The sequence below is a fragment of the Juglans microcarpa x Juglans regia genome, chromosome 7D, assembly GCF_004785595.1.
Source record: "Juglans microcarpa x Juglans regia isolate MS1-56 chromosome 7D, Jm3101_v1.0, whole genome shotgun sequence".
Lineage (NCBI taxonomy): Eukaryota > Viridiplantae > Streptophyta > Magnoliopsida > Fagales > Juglandaceae > Juglans > Juglans microcarpa x Juglans regia.
In genome coordinates, this window is record NC_054606.1 from 19,449,099 (window position 1) to 19,467,103 (window position 18,005).

At 36.5% G+C, this 18,005-nt stretch overlaps 1 protein-coding gene across 1 annotated transcript; it reads right to left on the reverse strand.

The window, feature by feature from the left end:
- Positions 1-15,656: 15,656 nt before the first annotated feature.
- On the reverse strand, positions 15,657-16,636 carry LOC121240092. Its single transcript, XM_041137567.1, has 2 exons — positions 16,356-16,636; positions 15,657-16,225 (listed from the first exon to the last, which is right to left on the reverse strand). Exons 1-2 carry the CDS (start codon positions 16,495-16,497, stop codon positions 15,810-15,812), a joined length of 558 nt encoding a protein of 185 aa, XP_040993501.1. The 5' UTR covers positions 16,498-16,636; the 3' UTR covers positions 15,657-15,809.
- Positions 16,637-18,005: the final 1,369 nt, after the last annotated feature.

Genomic DNA, 18,005 nt, shown 5'->3' on the forward strand with positions numbered 1-18,005 from the left:
AAAATTGTAAAACTTTAAACTGAAATTGATGAAGTCACCAAATATGATATTGATTCTTAATAATTACAATTTAGATAACTTTAACTTTAAGAGGAATTAGAAATAATATAATATTTTTGTCTCTGTTAATCGACCGTCTCACAGTCCTGTAGACTTATGTATTTTCCTTAATTTGATATAACTAGTAAAGCTAAGGTGTGATTGTTGATCAGGATGCAATATTTTTTCTTATAATTTAACATATATAACTAGCAAATTCAAGTAGTTGCATAAAAAACAACCCATGTATAAATGAAAGGACCCTCTAAACCAATCTATATATCTTCATTTTGTACGTAACTGGCTTATAACTATGTTATACTTTTGATTAATCTATCGATTAATTTGTTGTCTATCATGCCTTGCATAGGATTTATTACCTGTGTGTAATCGGTTTTTGAAAATACAAAACTGGTACATATTAGTTCGGTCTTAAATTTTTTCTAAAATCGGATCGGACCGGATCAGTTACACCACTAGATAAGAGATATTATGTTCCTAATGCTGCCTATTATCTGAGTCCTTATGAACATATTAATTTATATATATATATATATATACAACTTATTTTAAGATATCTACGAAAATAAAAAAGTTGTTGGTCAAAATTTGTAGATAAATTTAAATAATATAATATAAATAATTTATTTTGTTAAAGAGAGACAATTATTTTCATTCTTTAATTTGTTAATGGAACATAAAAATATTTTTTAACAATGAAGCCCAGAAAAAGTATATTTTTTTTATTGTATAGTTTGTCATATTTAAGATATCCAATATTAGTTGATCTTTGCTGCATTCTTTCATCGAGAACTTGCGGTGAAGCATTAATGCAAGTCTTTTCTTTTCTTTTCTTTTTTCTTTTTGGAAGGGAATAATTTCATTAATCACCAGATTATAACGAAGAGAGAATGCATGAAGGAGGGGATCCTCCATGTCGACTACATCATCCGATCTAAGATGTGCATCTTGTGCTAAAACATCATGAGCAACTACATTGACGTCTCTTTTAAAATGTTGAGCAGACCAGAGAGTGTAGTGTAGTAGCTGTTGTTTGATGTCACTAACAATCATTCCTGCACAAGACCAAGAGTCCTCATCCTTATTTATAGCCTATATTACGCGAACCTAGTGCAACATGAGAGAAGCAAACACATTGATACAAGGTTTCATTTTCTTAGAGACACTCTTGAAAAGTACAAAAGTCTTTATGGTCGGTATAATGACATTTTGATTTGGGGGGGTGTGTAGGAAGTTTAAACAAATCCCAACTCATGAAAACTTTTGTGCATTCTACGAAGAAAACTGCTCAGTTTTTCAAGAGTGTCTTTTAATTTATCTAAGTTTTCTTTTTATTTTTCGGTAATGTGTTCTTTTATTTTTTCAAGAGTAACTTAATGGTCATCAAGTACAATGAATCTTATTTTTTCAAGAGATTTTTTTTGGAGTAGATAGGCTGAAGTGGCGTGAGAAATAGATGAAATAGTGACAAGAAAACTGACGGAGATGAGAGAAATACGGGAAGTATAAAATCGAGAAACCGTCAGGAGAAAGGAGAGAAAAATAGAAGGAAATCCACTTACCAAAACGATGTTGTTCCTCCATGGGCTTGGGTCAGGATTCGGCCTGGGTGTTACAATCATGACAATAATCATAAGAGCTTTGAGAAAAGTTTTTAATTATCTATCGTATGCAAGGTTTCTCTATACATGATTGCAACAAGGAATAAACAAAGTTCGATGTTTTATAACAGCTGGTCCGAAGAAATGTTCCACTACTTACTATCTTTCCATGTTTGTACAAAACTGAAGTAAGATGACCCTGTAAGAAGTAGTTCAACTCGCACGCATGGCTCAACATACAAACAGCAATAGAATTTGCAGCGTGTGCTTGATGTTAATCACATCAGAGCTCGTTTGTGCATGGGGGAAAGTTCATTAGTGTGTGGGATTTAAGGCTCCAAACAATTTATGGTAGTTAGATGCATTCAAATGGTCAACTAAGGATTAACGAACGAAATTACATAACTGAGAGTTTGTATGGATGGAAGCCACAATCAGATTGAACACATTTGTTCCAAAAACACATTTAGCTTAATAACATCGCTGAGTGATAATTGCCGCCAAAGAATTTCTGGAGTTTTTAAATAACCATGTCTAGAATTGTTTCTGTGAGAGAGAGAGAGAGAGAGAGAGAGGGGACAACATCCTCATCGCTCTCTAATTTTCAGTCAGTCCCTTTCAGAGCTAATGTAATGCGTAGAGTCTTAACCAGTTCTTTCCTCTTCTTTTTCTTCACACATGAATAGTATAGAGCAAGACTCCTCGATGTTCATTAAATTAACTTTGTAGTTGCAATTTTAGTGATCAAATAACAGAACGCATAAGTGGCAGTTACAAAAGAAACCATGTAGCAGTTATGAGACGAGGGTATCTGTTTGTTTTTTTTTTTTTTTTTTTTTTTGGTAATGGCACCATGAGGAGACTCGTGCCAGAGGAGGGGACTTCGACTTCTTCTTCTATTTTTTCGACTTGACGAGGAGAGCTCTAGAAACAAGGATCTTCTCCAGAATATAATTCTTCAACCTCTATTGTATAGAGAGAAATGAAAGACAGATTATAAAACACTTATATTATAATGGATTTGTCCTCCAAATGACTCGTGGATGTAAGTTCAACGTCGAACTACGTGAATTTGTATCTTCATCTCCTTTTATATTTCTCGCATTTATTTTCTATTCACTTCTATGGATGTATGCACGAAAGTTGTACAGTCGCACCAGACTACCATTGGGGGCTCCAGACTACCGTCGAGTGCACCAGACCATTGGGTGCTCCAAACCACGCCGATTGAGGCCTAAATTTTTACACTCTTACCTCAGATAATCTCATATCATCTAATAATTACAATTTTTCTAAATTTTCAAACAAAATATAATAAACAATATTATTTTTTCAAATTCCAAAATAAAATTATATAAATAATTATATTCTAACAATAATTTATTTAACTTTTATATTAACTCAGCTCACAATCCAAACATTCCCTAAGTATGTCATCTATTGTCTAATCAAAGCCTCATGGGGCGTGTTGGCTTCAAACTTACTTGGCATAAATGAACATACTAATGAACACAATTTTGGGGTCTTTCATATTTTTTTTCTAATTCAAGCCTCAATTTCTTTCAAATCTGGTTGAGGTGGGAATCACACCCCCAAACTAAGCTTATTTTGACTAAATCGAATTCAATTTCTGTCCAAGTTTTATGTGCAGAAATGGTCAGGTATGAATACAAAACTATGATCTCATATATATATATATATATATATATATATATATATATATTTTTTTTTTCTAAGGGCTATTTTCTGCAATTTATTTATGCCATATTTTTTAATAGATAAATATTGTAGTAGTAGAGCAATCAGATTTGGGCTTTGTGAAATACTAAAATGCTTGCAGGCATTATATATATTAGTCTAGAATTGAGTTTATATTAAACTATATATCCTTGAATTATTCGAGATACAGTTGCGGAAACTCCTTTTCAAGAGCCTATGCACTCTCACCTTCTCTCTTTTCTCATTTTTTCCTTGGCACATGCCTTCTCCTCTTGTTACACTTGTTTTTCTTGTCTACCCCTTATCTCTTCCCACTTGCCTTCTAATGATGGCCCTTTAATGGCTTGGCTTGGCAAGAGCCTACTATTTTTACCCCCTCGCAATCAGTTTCCCATGCATCTCTAAGAACTTTGTGGGAGCAAAGTTCATTCCTCCTACGACACTTTTCAAATTGCTCATTTACTTCACTACACCACACTAGTTGGTTGACCATGTTCCTTGTTCTTGCATCATCAAAATCACCACTATGCTCTGTAGCACAAGCTAGAAATTCCGGAGAGAATTTATAAGACTAACCTAAATGTGATGGAAAAATCAGTACATCAAAAATATATCCAGAGAACTATACACGGATAAATAGAGGAAAAATCTTAGCTGTGACAAGATACATGGTAACCAAAACCAACATGAATCGCCAAAATATCATTTGGGTTTCTCTGTCTCTCTGTCTCTCTCATGATTAAGTAAATAGGAAAAGCCCAATTACATCGGAAGTATACATGGATAATACCTAATTATAAGTCAAAAAGTAGAAATAGATACAAGAAAATCATTGGAAGTACTCTCATTGAGGACAATCAGAGAAGCCCACAAAAATATAGCAAGGAAGAAAAACATACGAGATCATCCAACGTGTGTTCTCTATTTTTAAAACTCTTGACAATTCCTTTTCAACCAAATGCACCATATGAGACATAACACAAGAATCATATTCATTTGGTGATTATCCTGAAGGCCTCTCCAACTAGCAAGGAGATCCACCACCTTCCTAGGCATTACCTGCGCAAGTATGGTCCTACTAATAATCTCATCCCATAAGAACACCTTGGCCACCTCACAGTGAAGTAAAAATGATATACTATTTCACCATTTCTTTTACACACATATATAACAGCAATCCATATCAACAAGTCATCACACTTCATCAGATAGTCCATTGTCAAGTTTTTTTTTCCAAGAGAAGTAGTACAAACAAACAAAGCAAACTTGGGAGACACCTTGATCCTCCATATATGTTTAAAGGAAATGGATTAAGGTTATGACTTGTCAAAACCTTGTACAAAGATCGAACAGTGAACTTCAAACTTTCCAAATCAGTCCAAACCATCTTATCTGCCTTATTCCTACCAATCTTGATCCTAATCTGCTATAGTAAAATAAACATTCCATTAGTAAATAATATTTTATAAAGACGTTGTTTCAGCTTTTATATAATAGGTAATAGATAAGATTGTGAAACAAAACTATATAGCATCAAGAAAAAGAATGTCCTCCCAAATATCAGCAAATCTCCTTGGAATTGTGGCTGAAAGGCATCATTTGAAGAAGGATTGTCGCTTTTAGGCATTGTGGTCCAAAATATAATCATGAGGTTGATGGAGGAGCTGTGTAAAATTGATGGAGAGATTGTATGATTCCAATCCCAGATTGAGCAAATATATTGAAAGATAATCGTTAGTTTTATGTTGTTTTGTGAGGAAAATTTTGAATGATAGAAGTGTTTTCAGCCTTTAAAAGCTGGTCCAAAGCGCCTATTCTACCACCAACTTTGGGTCAATAATCTTAAGAGAAAAGCTAAGCTAAATTCTTTACCAAAAAATTTTGGTTACTAAAATAATTCAGAGGCAGTTTTGTGAAAGAGTTGGTGTTAAAATTGGACATGGGGAACACATATGACCGAGTTGATTGTGATTTCCTACTGGAGGTTCTTCGCTCTTTTGGTTTTTCTAACCAAGTTTGTGGTTTGATTAGCGAGTGTATTTCTACTCCTTGGTATTCTATCATGATGAATGATACTACTAAAGGTTTCTTTCAAGGAGACCAAGGATTGAGACAAGGGGATCCTTTGTCCCCCTATTTGTTCATTATTTTGCAGGAAATCTTATCACGACTTATAAAGCAAAGTGTGGAGGATAAGAGATTTGGCCAGTTCTCACAAGCCTGAGGTACCTGTTTGATCTCTCACCTAATGTATGCGGATGATGTGCTTATTTTCACTAATGGTGGATACAACTCTATATCGTTGCATATTGAATATATTGTCTACATATGAGGATTGGTCTGGTCAATTGATTAACAAAGAGAAAACAACCATGTTTTTCTCTAATAAAATTCTCATGGCTTGAAGACGTAATCTCAAAAGAATGACTGGTTTCTCTTAAGATAAATTTCCATTCAAATATTTGGAGATTCCCATAGTTTTGGGGAGGCTTAAAATTGCGGATTGGAAAATGAGACTGTTATCTGTGGGTGGGAGAGTGATTTTATTGAGGCATGTCCTAACTAGTATGGCCTTGCACTTCGTTGAAGTATTGCAGGTTCCCAAAGTTATTATTTCATCATTAAATCGCTTGATGAGCTCATTCTTTTGTGGAGAAAGTGAAGGAAGAGGAAAGAAAAAATTGGTTACTTGGAATCAAATATGTCGGCCAACTGAAGAAGGTGGTTTGGGACTTAGACATCTTGATGATATGCAAAGAGCTTTCCATTTAAAATTTGCATGGAAACTAATGCATGAGGACTCTATCTGGGCTAATTTTTTTCGAACCAAATATGTTGGGAATAAACCTTTGATGTTGTTAGGCCCTCAAAAGGGTACAAGATTTTAGCGCATGATTGCTAAATGTATCCTTATAGTTTTGAGTAATTCTAAATGGAAACTCAATGATGGAAATGTTTTCTTTCGGTATGTTAAGTAGATGGAGTAGGGGACTCTTGCCGAAAATTTACCAGCGGTCGAGCAGCCTCTTCTAAAAGTTAAGGAATGCAATCTTGAATGTGGCTGGGATGTGGCATTCTTAGAAAGGTTGTTGGGTATCGAAACAACTGATATTGCTCTCAATGTGCTTGCAAAATGTAAAGAGAGAGGAGATGTGTTAATTTGGACCAAATCTGATAGTGGTATTTTTACCACTAAATCAACTTGGGAGTGCATTCGAGTTAGAGGTCCTGATTTACAGGGGCATAAGTGGATACGGAATAATATGCTTCCTAAAAAATTTTATGTAACATTTTGTTATGAAAAAGTTGTGACTTTTAGATGTTGTATAACCCATCCAATGCGTTCCTTTATCATAGATTTGCATCACTAATTAGCAAAGTATGATGCCCATGAAATGCATCAATATTGAATCTAAATTGTTCGATATGTCAGGAGACGAGAGGTAAGTGAATATTACAGAGAAGGGATGGAAAGTTGTAAAAAACTTGAACTTGGGGTTGGGGACAGTACGTTGGTTCTCTAATGCCTTGGAAGAGTGCTTGTTGGTGGAGGGAAATGGGTTCTATACTGCCCATCGGGATGGGGACAAGGGGTATATTGCTCAAAGATGTGTAAACTCTAGGGAAGAATATATGGCGTTGGTGGAGTATGGTGCGGGGGACGTCGGAGTTTCATCTTCATTCTAGGGGACAGAGACAGAATGGGTTGGAGAAAACTTGTGGTGGTGCTGAAGGAAGCTGGTAGTGTTGTTGGTTCAAGGTGGCTGCTACTACCAGCAACGACGTCGCAAAATTCAAATTTTCGTTTGTACATCGACGTTCTTCAAGGGAGCAGAGAGTTGGTGAGGCCTTGAGACGTGAACGGTGCAGAGAAAGTAGGTCTGTTGAAGTTAGGTCCCGTCACTTCTTTGGTTGGTGCTCAGTTGCAGGATGGAGGTGGCAGAGATTTTGCTGGGCTGAATGAGGAAAATGTGCTGCATGCTCTGTGTGAAATGGAGACGTAGCTGGTAGAATTAACATATAGGGTGTGTTGGTTAAAACGTTGCGTTGAATTAAAAGGGACGGTGGGGTTGGGCATGGGCCAGGGGTGGGAAGCTACAGCCCAGCCCAGGGAGCCCATTGCAACTGTAAGCAATAGGAAAGCAAAGACTCAGCCCAATAAGGCCCAACAGAGAGAGGGCTCTTTCTGGAGGAAGGCGAGCCACCGCTCTCATCTGGAGGAAGCTAGCCCATCGGGGGTGGGGCAGAGCCACTGCTCCCAGTGAGGCCTCAGACAACATCGTCGAAGGAGGCCGGCCCTATGGAGGAGGCGACGACGCCAGCAATAACCTTTACAGTGACTGGAGCTCCCAGATCGTGCGATAACACTGCCGTCACTGTTGCAATTGCTTTGGATCTTGCACAAAAAGGTGCAACGGAGGAGCCAGCTATGGTGGCTGCACAGAACCTTGCGACGACGGAGGCGATGACTCTGGCAGCAACCATTACAGTGACTGGAGCCCTCAAAACGTGTGATAACTCTGCCATCACTACTGCGAATGCTTCGAACCTTGCATAAAAAGATGCGACGGAGGTTGGTAGCACCTTCACGTCGTCTAGTTCCTTGGGACTTGAAGTTTTTGCGTTTAAGGAGAATATACTCATTGGGATCATTCCGACGTGTGGGTTGTTACAGGAGCCAGGTATGGTGGCTGCACAGAACCTTTCGAGGATCGATGGCGACCCCTCAAGCACGACTCAAGTGCTGGCTGGAGAAGTTGTGGGTCTGAATAGTGGTGCTCTAGCACTGATAGCTTTACGGGAGTATGGAGAAGCATACCCTAACAAGAACATAATGGACCTAGTTATGTTGGAGCCAGAAGAAATGAATATGCAGCTTTTCATATGCGAAGGGGAGCGCATAGACAGAAGAGATGCTGAACCGTTACGAATGCTACCTCCTAGCCCTAATTCAGAGCGGTTTATTTCGGATTGGGTGCTAAAAAAAGTGGAGGAGTTGCAAGTCTGTGTCGAGGTGTCTTGTTCAGGCTTTGAAGAACAGTTTATGGCTCTTCTTATAGCCATTGAAGAGAGTAGATTAAAGTCCGCTACAAAGAGAGATAGGGAACTTAGAAAACTTCAATGTTCTATAAACTATGATGTGAAAACGAAAGGGAGGGGTGTTACCATTGTCCATGAAACCTAAGATTCTCTCATGGAATGTGCGGGAGCTTAATGATCTCAACAAGCGCCTTCACATAAAATCCTTGTTGCGAATGTGGAAAGCGGATGTGGTGTTTCTTCAAGAAACAAAATTAAGGATCATTGATCGAAGACTTATTCGAAGTTTGTGGGGATGTTCGTATGTGGGCTGGTCATACTTAGCTTCCGAGGGAGCATATGGTGGTGTCATTTTGATGTGGGATAAAAGAGTGGTGGTTGAGGTGGAGGAGTGTGTTGGGACTTTTTCAGTTGCTTGTTTATTTAAAAATGTAGTAGATGGTTGGGAGTGGGCATATGCAGGCATTTATGGGCCAAACCTAGATAGAGAGAGGAGAAGGATGTGGGAGGAGTTGGCGGACGTATATTATCTATGGGATGTGCTGTGGTGTATAGGTGGGGATTTCAATATCACTCGTTTCCCAAGCGAGCGATCAGGGAATTTTCGCCACTCAATAGTCATGGAGGAGTTTTTTGAGTTCATATTTGATTTGGATTTAATGGATCTTCCCCTTACGGGGGGTGAGTTCACATGGTCCAATAGTAGGGGGTGGTCGAGACTGGATAGGTTTCTTGTTTCTCCTTCTTGAGAAGAGCACTATTCGGAGTTGTATAAGAAGAGGCTAGCTCGGTGTTGCTCAGATCATTTTCCTATTTTATTAGATTGTGGAGGCATTAATAGGGGTCGCCAGTATTTCAAGTTCGAAAATATATGGTTAGCAGTGGACGGTTTTGCTGAGAAAGTTGATCCTGGTGGTCTTCTTATCAATTCTCTGGTACCCCTAGTTTCATCCTTGCACGTAAGCTTAAAGTTTTAAAGCAAGATCTAAAGAGGTAGAACTTGAAAGTTTTTGGTAGTATTGACAACCAAAAGACAACCTTATTGGAGGAGCTTCAAGACTTGGAGGAACAGATGTTGATGGGAAATGCCTTAGAAGAGGCGTTGTTGAGGAAGAGTGTGAAGGTGACTGAATTGGAGAGGGTTTTGTTGATGGAGGGAACATCGTGGCGCCAAAAATCCAGGGCTCTTTGGTTAAAAGAAGGAGATAAATGTACGAAGTTTTTCCATAGAGTGGCCAATTCTCATAGGCGCAACAACACTATTGAGACTCTTAAGATAGGTAATCAAGTTCTCTCTTCCCCCCTGATTTAGAGAACCATATTGTGAACTACTATGAGAACCTGCTCATGGAGCCGACCAGCTGGAGGTCGAAGCTCGATGGTTTGCCTTTTGAGTCCATTGATATGTAGAGTGCGAGCTATTTGGAAAGACATTTTGAAAAAGATGAGGTGCATAAGGTCATTAGCAGCATGGCCAAAAACAAAGCACCTGGGCCGGATGGTTTTTCGATGGGGTTTTTCCAACATTGTTGGGAGATTGTGAAAAATGATGTAATGAGGGTCTTTATTGAATTCCATGCTTTCCAAAAGTTTGAGAAGTGCTTCAATGCGAGGTTCATAGCCCTTCTTCCGAAGAAATAGGAAGTGTTGGAAGTTGATGATTTCCGTCCCATTAGCCTAGTGAGTGGGGTTTACAAAATTATTTCGAAACCTCAAAATGCCTTCGTTCGGGGGAGGCAAATACTTGATTCAGTTCTTATTGCCAATGAGTGCTTGGATCAGAGGTTGAAGGAGGGAAAATTAGGCATACTATGCAAGCTTGATATGGAGAAAGCCTATGATCATGTGAATTGGAATTTTCTCCTTTACTTACTTGGGAGGTGTGATTTCGGAGACAGGTGGATTTCATGGATTCGATATTGCATAACTACTGTGCGTTTCTCAGTGCTAGTTAATGGTACTCCAGCGGGTTTCTTTAATAGTTCTTGCGGCTTGCGGCTTGCGGCAATGGTAATTATGGTTCTGTCATGATCTCACATCTTTTATTTGCAGATGATACACTTCTCTTTTGTGAAGCGGAGGTGGGTCAAATTCAAGCTATACGAGCACTTTTGTTGTGCTTCGAGGCCATGACGGGACTCAAGGTAAACTTGGGCAAATCTGAGATGGTGGCGGTGGGTGAGGTACCTCATATCAGTCTACAAGCAGATACATTGGGGTGTGAAGTGGCTTCTTTGCTTATGAAATATTTGGGTCTTCCTTTGGGGGCCACTTTCAAAGCTAGAGGTATTTGGGAAGGGGTTATTGAGAGAGTGGAGAAACGGTTGGCTGGGTGGAAACGTCTGTATCTATCGAAGGGAGGGCGACTCACACTGATCACTAGCACTCTATCTAACCTCTCAACCTATTTCCTATCTCTATTCCCGTTGCCTACGGGGGTGGCGCATCGGATCGACAAGTGATTCCGAGCTTTCTTGTGGGGTGGTATGGGGGAGGAAACCAAATTCCATCTTGTTAATTGGAATAAAGTTTGCTCTCCAGTTTCAAGTGGAGGATTGGGTATGCGCAATTTGAGGATTTTCAATAAAGCGCTACTGGGAAAATGGCTATGGAGGTATCATGTGGAAGGAGAGTCTTTGTGGAAGGAAGTCGTAAATTCTAGACATGGTGGTGCTTGAGGGGGTTGGTGCACTAATGAAGTGAGGAATGGGGGTATGGTGTGGGTTTGTGGAGATATATAAGGGGGGATGGCAATGCTTTGAAAACAATATTCGATTTGTGGTTGGACAGGGTACTCGCATCAGGTTTTGGCATGATGTTTGGTGTGGAGAGCGTTCTCTGGAGAGGGCCTTCCCAGCTCTCTATAACATTGCAGCTAATAGGGAGGCTTCGATGGCGGATCTGCTTGTGTTTGCCCAAGGCTCTTATCATTGGAATATTTTATTCACTCGGGATAACCATGATTGGGAATTGTCTACCGGTTCAGAATTTTTTAGTTTGATATACTCATCAAGAAGACTAACGACACAAGGTGATAGGTTACAATAGAGGTGCAGGGGCAACAAGAAGTTCTCCGTCAAGACATATTATAAAATTCTGGCATCACAAGGGAATGTACATTTCCCATGGAAAAGCATATGGAAGTCTCGCGTACCTTTCAAAGTGGCTTTTTTTGTGTGGACTACGGCACTTGGAAAAATTCTAACCATGGATAATTTAAGGAAAATGGGCCTCATTGTGATGGGTTGGTGTTGTTTGTGCAAAAAACATGGAGAATCAGTGGACCATCTATTATTGCATTGTGAGGTGACGAGAGAGCTATGGAACGGAATATTTAGTAGAGTGGATGTCGTGTGGGTTATGCCGGCAAAGGTGGCTGACCTGCTTGCTTGTTGGAAAGGTATACAAGGTTGTTCTCAGGTAGCAACAGCTTGGAAGATGATCTCGTTGTGCATTATGTGGTGTACTTGGATGGAAAGGAATGCACGGTGCTTTGAAGATAGGGAGCGCACAATGGTGGAGCTTCAGAATTTTTTCATAAACACTTTTCGCCTATGGTTTTCGGCCATTGTTCTTAATGGAAATAGTGTACATGAGTTATTGTCTCTAATTTAGCGTTTTGAGAATGTATTTAGATTTTTTTCTATTGTATACTCCCTGTGTACATGGGCTATGCCTATTCTCATTCATATTAATGAAACTTACTTTTTACTGATAAAAAAAAAAATTATGTTCTAATGTGGAAGGCATGGCATGGTGCATTGGCTATGGATGATAGAATAAGAAGCATTGGGATTCCTCTTGCTTCGAAATGTGACTGTTGTAGGCAAGGAATGTATAAAGATCAAAATCATGTCCTCTTTGATAGGGTGATTGCAGTTGAGGTATAGCAAAAATGTGGTTCTCTTCTGGGATTGTTGATTGGTAGAACATGGCGGGAAACTGCTCTAAGTTGGTTTCGAAGAGCTTCAAATTCTTCTCAAATAGGTGTCATTCTGGGTTTGTTGCCTACTATTATTTCTTGGAGATTATGAGGTAGAAGATGTTTTTGCGCGTATGGAAGGTAAATCTGAATCGGTACAGGTTGTGTGGCATTCTATCAAACACTGGATAGATGTGATTTGTCAAGGAATATTAAAGGTTAGGTAGTTTACTCAAGCTGACTCTTACATCCTTAACAGCTTAAACATCCCTTTGATTCCTATTCATCAAAAGCAAACTCAATTTATCTCATGGTCCAAGCCACCACAGGGTAGAGTTAAACTGAACATAGACGGCATCAGTCTTGGCAATCCGGGATCATCGGGGGTAGGTGGCGTTATTTGGGACATGCATGCTTCTTTGTTGTTTGCTTTTTCAGTTAATCTTCTCTATGGCACTAGTATTCGTGCAGAATTGTTGGCATTGTTGGAGGGTGTCAAGCATTGCAAGCAGCTTAATTTTTCATCGGTTGACATTGAAATGGACTCTAAGGTGATTTTATTTTGGTTGCAAAGAGCTCAATGCAGAATCTGGTATTTAGAGGACTACTGGGAGGAACTTCAAGAGCTGCTTCCTGCGATGGACTATACTGTTTCTTACACTTACAGAGAAGGAAACGCAATTGCTGATTGGTTAGCAAGATTTGGTGCAAGGGAAGGTAATGTTGAATGGCTTACCATGCGAGATTTGCCTCATCTGTTGCGTGGTTTGCTTAGGGTGGATAAATGGAGACTTCCTGCTATTCGGTGCAAGGGCCAAGCTTAACGTTTTTAATTAATGTTGTGGTGCATTGCTCTGTTTCCTTGTTAGTTTGCAATGGTTATGTTTCAATTATGGTTTTATTTCTCGTATCGGTTACCTTTTGGGATGTTTGTTCTAATATTCCTCCGCCTAAAGTAAGGTCTATTAATAAATAAGGAGAAATTCCTTTCTCAAAAAAAAAAAAAAAAAAAAGTTAAGAGCACCATTAATGCAAAATTTTGGAATTTAATGCATCTCTTTTCCTATCCTAGTTAGGTGTTCTGCCTTTAGTATACTAAGGGCTAGGCCTCTTGAGTTTCTTATTATTGTTATTATTATTATTTTATTTTTTAATTTCTTAGTTATAGAACAAAAACATGGGCTCTTAGTTATATTCCAATTCTGCTGCCTCCATTTCTAATTTTATACAGATTTATGTTTCTTTTGATGTTGATGATTCAATACGATATGTACTTTGAAAATGAAATGGACTCTTTGCTCAATCCAATTCAAACCTCTTAAAACCATCTTCACTTTTCACTCACAAGGAAACATTTCTACTCTATCCTATGAAAAAAAAAAAAAGGTTCTAACTTTCTCTCTCTCTGTCTTGCTTTCTATTAATTTTGACGGGTAGACATTTGAGTATGAATATACGTACATTTGAGTATGACAATAAATAAAAAGTATCTAAAAATAGGAATAATAAGGAAACGATCTTTAAAATGTGATAGTAACATATTTAACTAAGTGTTATTCTTCAAACAATAGGTAAAGGAGAGCTTGAGGCAGCACTCAAAGGCATCTCCAAGAAATAAAGAGCAATTATATTCCTACAATCTCTTTTATAAATCCTAAATATTTCATTGCAAATATGATAATGGATGAATATTAATATTCTATAAAATATTATCGTTAGAAATCTAAAACATATATTATGGTAAAATTTGGATAGTTAGTTGAGATGAGATTAGTCGATATGAAAGTTAGAAGTTGAATAAAATATTGTTAGAATATTATTATTATTTTAGAATTTGAAAAAAATGAATTGTTTATTATATTTTATGAAAAAATTTAAAAAAATTATAGTAACCAGACTAGATGCGTTAAGATAAGTTGTGTTTTTAAAATTTTATTTCTAAATGTATGTAACAAATTCTCAAGATCTAATTTTGTCTATAATTATATTTTTTTAATATTTTTTATTTTACGTAAATATGTCACACAATAAAAAAAAAAAAAAAAAAAAAAAAAAAAAAAAAAAAATTAGTCCCGTACAAAAAATTTGCTAGTTCTGTCATTGCTTCTCACAAATTAACGACTTCTTTTGAGTGCTTTGTCATGCTACAATAGATGGCATCACGAAACTGAGAGCTGAGTCCTAGTTTATTTTTTTCCTTTTCAATTACTCAGGACATGGAAGAAACTAAGCCATATTTAGAATATTTGAGTATATTAATAATAGTGAAATGATTTGAGTTAAGATATTTTATTAAATTTTAGAAAATGTAAAGAAAAAAATTGAATAAAAATGTTATAAAATTAAAATTTTATTTGAATATTATTTTTATTTTGAAATTTGAAAAAATTATATTATTTTTTATGTTTTATTTGAAAATTTAGAAAAGTTATAATAATTAAGTAATTATTATATAAAAAGTTTGAAAATTTAAAATTAAATAATATTTTATATTTGAGTAATATTTGAAAAGAATATATATATATATATATATATATATATATATATGAATACTTGATTTTATTATTCTCAACCGGACAACCACAAAAATAGACATGATGAACTGACTAAATTTAATTTACTGTTCATGCAGTGAGAAAACTGTGTCTTGTATTTTTTTCCCTCATTATCAACCATGCATCTAGGATCACTTTCTATCTTTTTATTATTGAAGAAGTCAAGAAACAAAATATATATTTTAGCCTTGGGAGCCTTATAATATTCTGATCATATATGCAGCCTTATTCCAAGCTCCACCCAGTTTAGTACTGCACAAGAAATAGAAAAATACATCTTCTTTGACTAGAGACTTACGGGTTGAGTTGAGATAATTTTATCTCATTTTATTTTCTTTCCAAATATCTTTTAAATTTAAACTCTTTCAAATTAATTATTACATTTTTTTCAAAATAATCATTATAATTTTTCCAAACTTTAAAACAAAATATAAAAAATAATTCATCTTTTTCAAATTCTAAAACAAAAATTGTATTAAAAAATTATATTCTAACAATATTTTAACTTTATAATATTTTTTATTCAATTTTTTTCTCCTTTTCCAAAACTTAATAAATACTTAACTCAAACCATTTCACTTCTATTCACAAATCATCTTATTACTGTTCACAAAATTATATCTCATTATCTCATTCCCCAATCATTTCCTTAACACAAAAAATAACTTCTCAAGATCAGGCTTAAAAGTTGACTATTGGAAGGAAAAGAAAAATAAAAGAAGATATATATATATATTTAGAGAGAGAGAGAGAGAGAGCGCTAGAGATTATTACATTATCCATATGAGTCATATATAATACAGACGTACATGATAATTATTTAGCGCTCTCTCTCAACAGTACAGTGTATATAGAATTAATACAAACAGAGTACTCATGGCGTAGATTTAGTTCAATATATATGGATAGTGATCAAGGTATGCCTGTGACGATGGGAAAGCAAGGAATATAAAAGCTAGATGGTGCTAAACCCCACTCCGCTGGCAGGGGCAGATTGATGTTCTTGGAAGAACCAAACTTGTGCATGTCCCTGCATATCGTATACGTTGTAGGGCAAGCTGTGTAAAAGCTGAGAGGAGTGGAGATGGTGTAGGAGTTTGGCTTCTCGTGGGTCTCGATAATTCTGGACACCATTGATTTCCTTGAGGAATAGAGCTGAGTTGGACCCCCCAGCAGCTTTGCATGGCAGTTCAGTACTGGAAGATGATCAGAAGATTTTGAAATATTGGTACTGTCTGAAGGAAGCTCTACTTCAAAAGAGCCATCATCTTCTGTGGTTGCCATGGCTAACTTTTTCACTTTATCACACTTCACCAAAACCTTAATGCCTATAACGATACACACCAAAACTCTTGATAATTTGACAAAATAATAATAATTGATATGCATGCATGCAGATGATCATGGCCGTGTGCATAGAATAAATAATAAATTTATAAAAGATCGATTAGGACAAACCCGAGAAGGCATAATCTTGATTGCAATCAAGGCAAGCGACCTTGGCCCTCACAAACTGGCATGATGAAAGCTCGATTCTAGCAAGAGCAAAGACAAAGAGAAGTGCTGCTGCTGCTGCGATATTCAACATAGGGAAAGCCATGGATCGAATTAAGCTGCAAACTGCTTAAAACTGCATGTGAAGAAGATACATGCAAGAAGGCAATAATATTAGAGGAGCGAGCTTGTAAATATAGGATTGTGGAAAAGGACCATAGTAATTGAAGGGGGACCCAAAGCAGAGTTTAGTAGATGGGTTCTTAGAGAAGTGCATTTATTTTAGGTCTGTAGAAAGTGCTGATGATCTCGATTAACGCGTAGCAGCTGCATTTGTTTCCATAAAGGAATGGTCGATAATATCAAAGCGTGGCAATTCTTCTGACATTTAGCAGTACAATCAATTTTACTTGTAATATCTACCTCTCCAGCTTGAGACTCATCGATCGGGCTGCATGCCATGCCATGCAGGGTGGATCGGTGGTCACAAAACCAATTTAAGGTTGTATTTTTTAATTGGTTCGTTTCCATAATGTTTAAAAACTTTGTTTTGAAAGTTTCTTTCAACACCAATGAATCAAATCAACATAAACACCAAAAAATACTATTTTTTTTTATCATATTTTTGTTTTCTTTTTCGTCGCGTTTTGATCATTTATCAATGTTGACTTAATGCATAGCCTTATAAAGTTATACGTACGTACACTCTGTTTGAAATTAAGTAATTACTGGCCCACTGGGAAGGCAACAGAATCGTATGGTATCAATTTTATAAGACTGCATGGTAGTCATTGCATGTCTGCGTGCTTTATGGGCATTATTGAAAAGTACTTGTGCACTCGCAATTTTCAATTTTATCAAATACATGAATATTTTAGTCCAGCCTTTGCTTAATTTCCAGATCATGTTGGACTTGGATCGATGCATATGGTAGACATGTAGTACTCATCTACCAGATTCCTAATTTGTCACGTTGATCATATATATATGATCTTTCCTTAATTACAAATTAATTAAATAAAATTGGAGTCCATGCATGCATGCAGCTCCCTACCTACCTAGCTCCAACCACCCTATTCTCAAGCCAGCCCCTTCCACAGACACACAAATATATGAGGCTGGAACATAGGGCGGTGAGGCTAGGGAATTACCGGCCTCCACTTTTCATTTTTTTGACTTTATTTATTTATTTATTTATTTTATTATTATTATTATTATTATTTTACTTTCTAGAAGTGATAAGCTAAGGTGACAAGAATGTCGTGCTAGTACTCCACGGCGGCAAAGATAAATCATGTGGAGTTCTTAATAATGAGATAAGATAAAAATTTTATAAATAATATATAGTGACTAATAAAATTATTTGAATTAAGATGTTTTATTAAATTTTTTTATATTTTATTTGAAAATTTAAGAAAGTTTACATGAAAAAGTTAAAAAATTAAAATTGAAAAGTATTTTGTGTTTGAGTGATATTTGAAAAGAAAATTATAAAAAATTTTGATGTGAGATAAGATGGATTGAGATGAGTTTTTAAACAAGATATTTTTCTCTTTTATTTTTTAAAATTGAATAAAATATTTAATTCAAATCATTTTATTACTATTTACAAAT

What these genes read in the sequence shown, in the direction of transcription:
- LOC121240092 (XM_041137567.1), bottom strand. Translation starts at nt 16,497, where the DNA reads ATGGCTTTCCCTATGTTGAATATCGCAGCAGCAGCAGCACTTCTCTTT. An exon ending in TCAAGATTATGCCTTCTCGG is followed by an intron (nt 16,226 to 16,355) that starts GTTTGTCCTAAT and finishes GTATCGTTATAG; the next exon opens with GCATTAAGGTTTTGGTGAAG.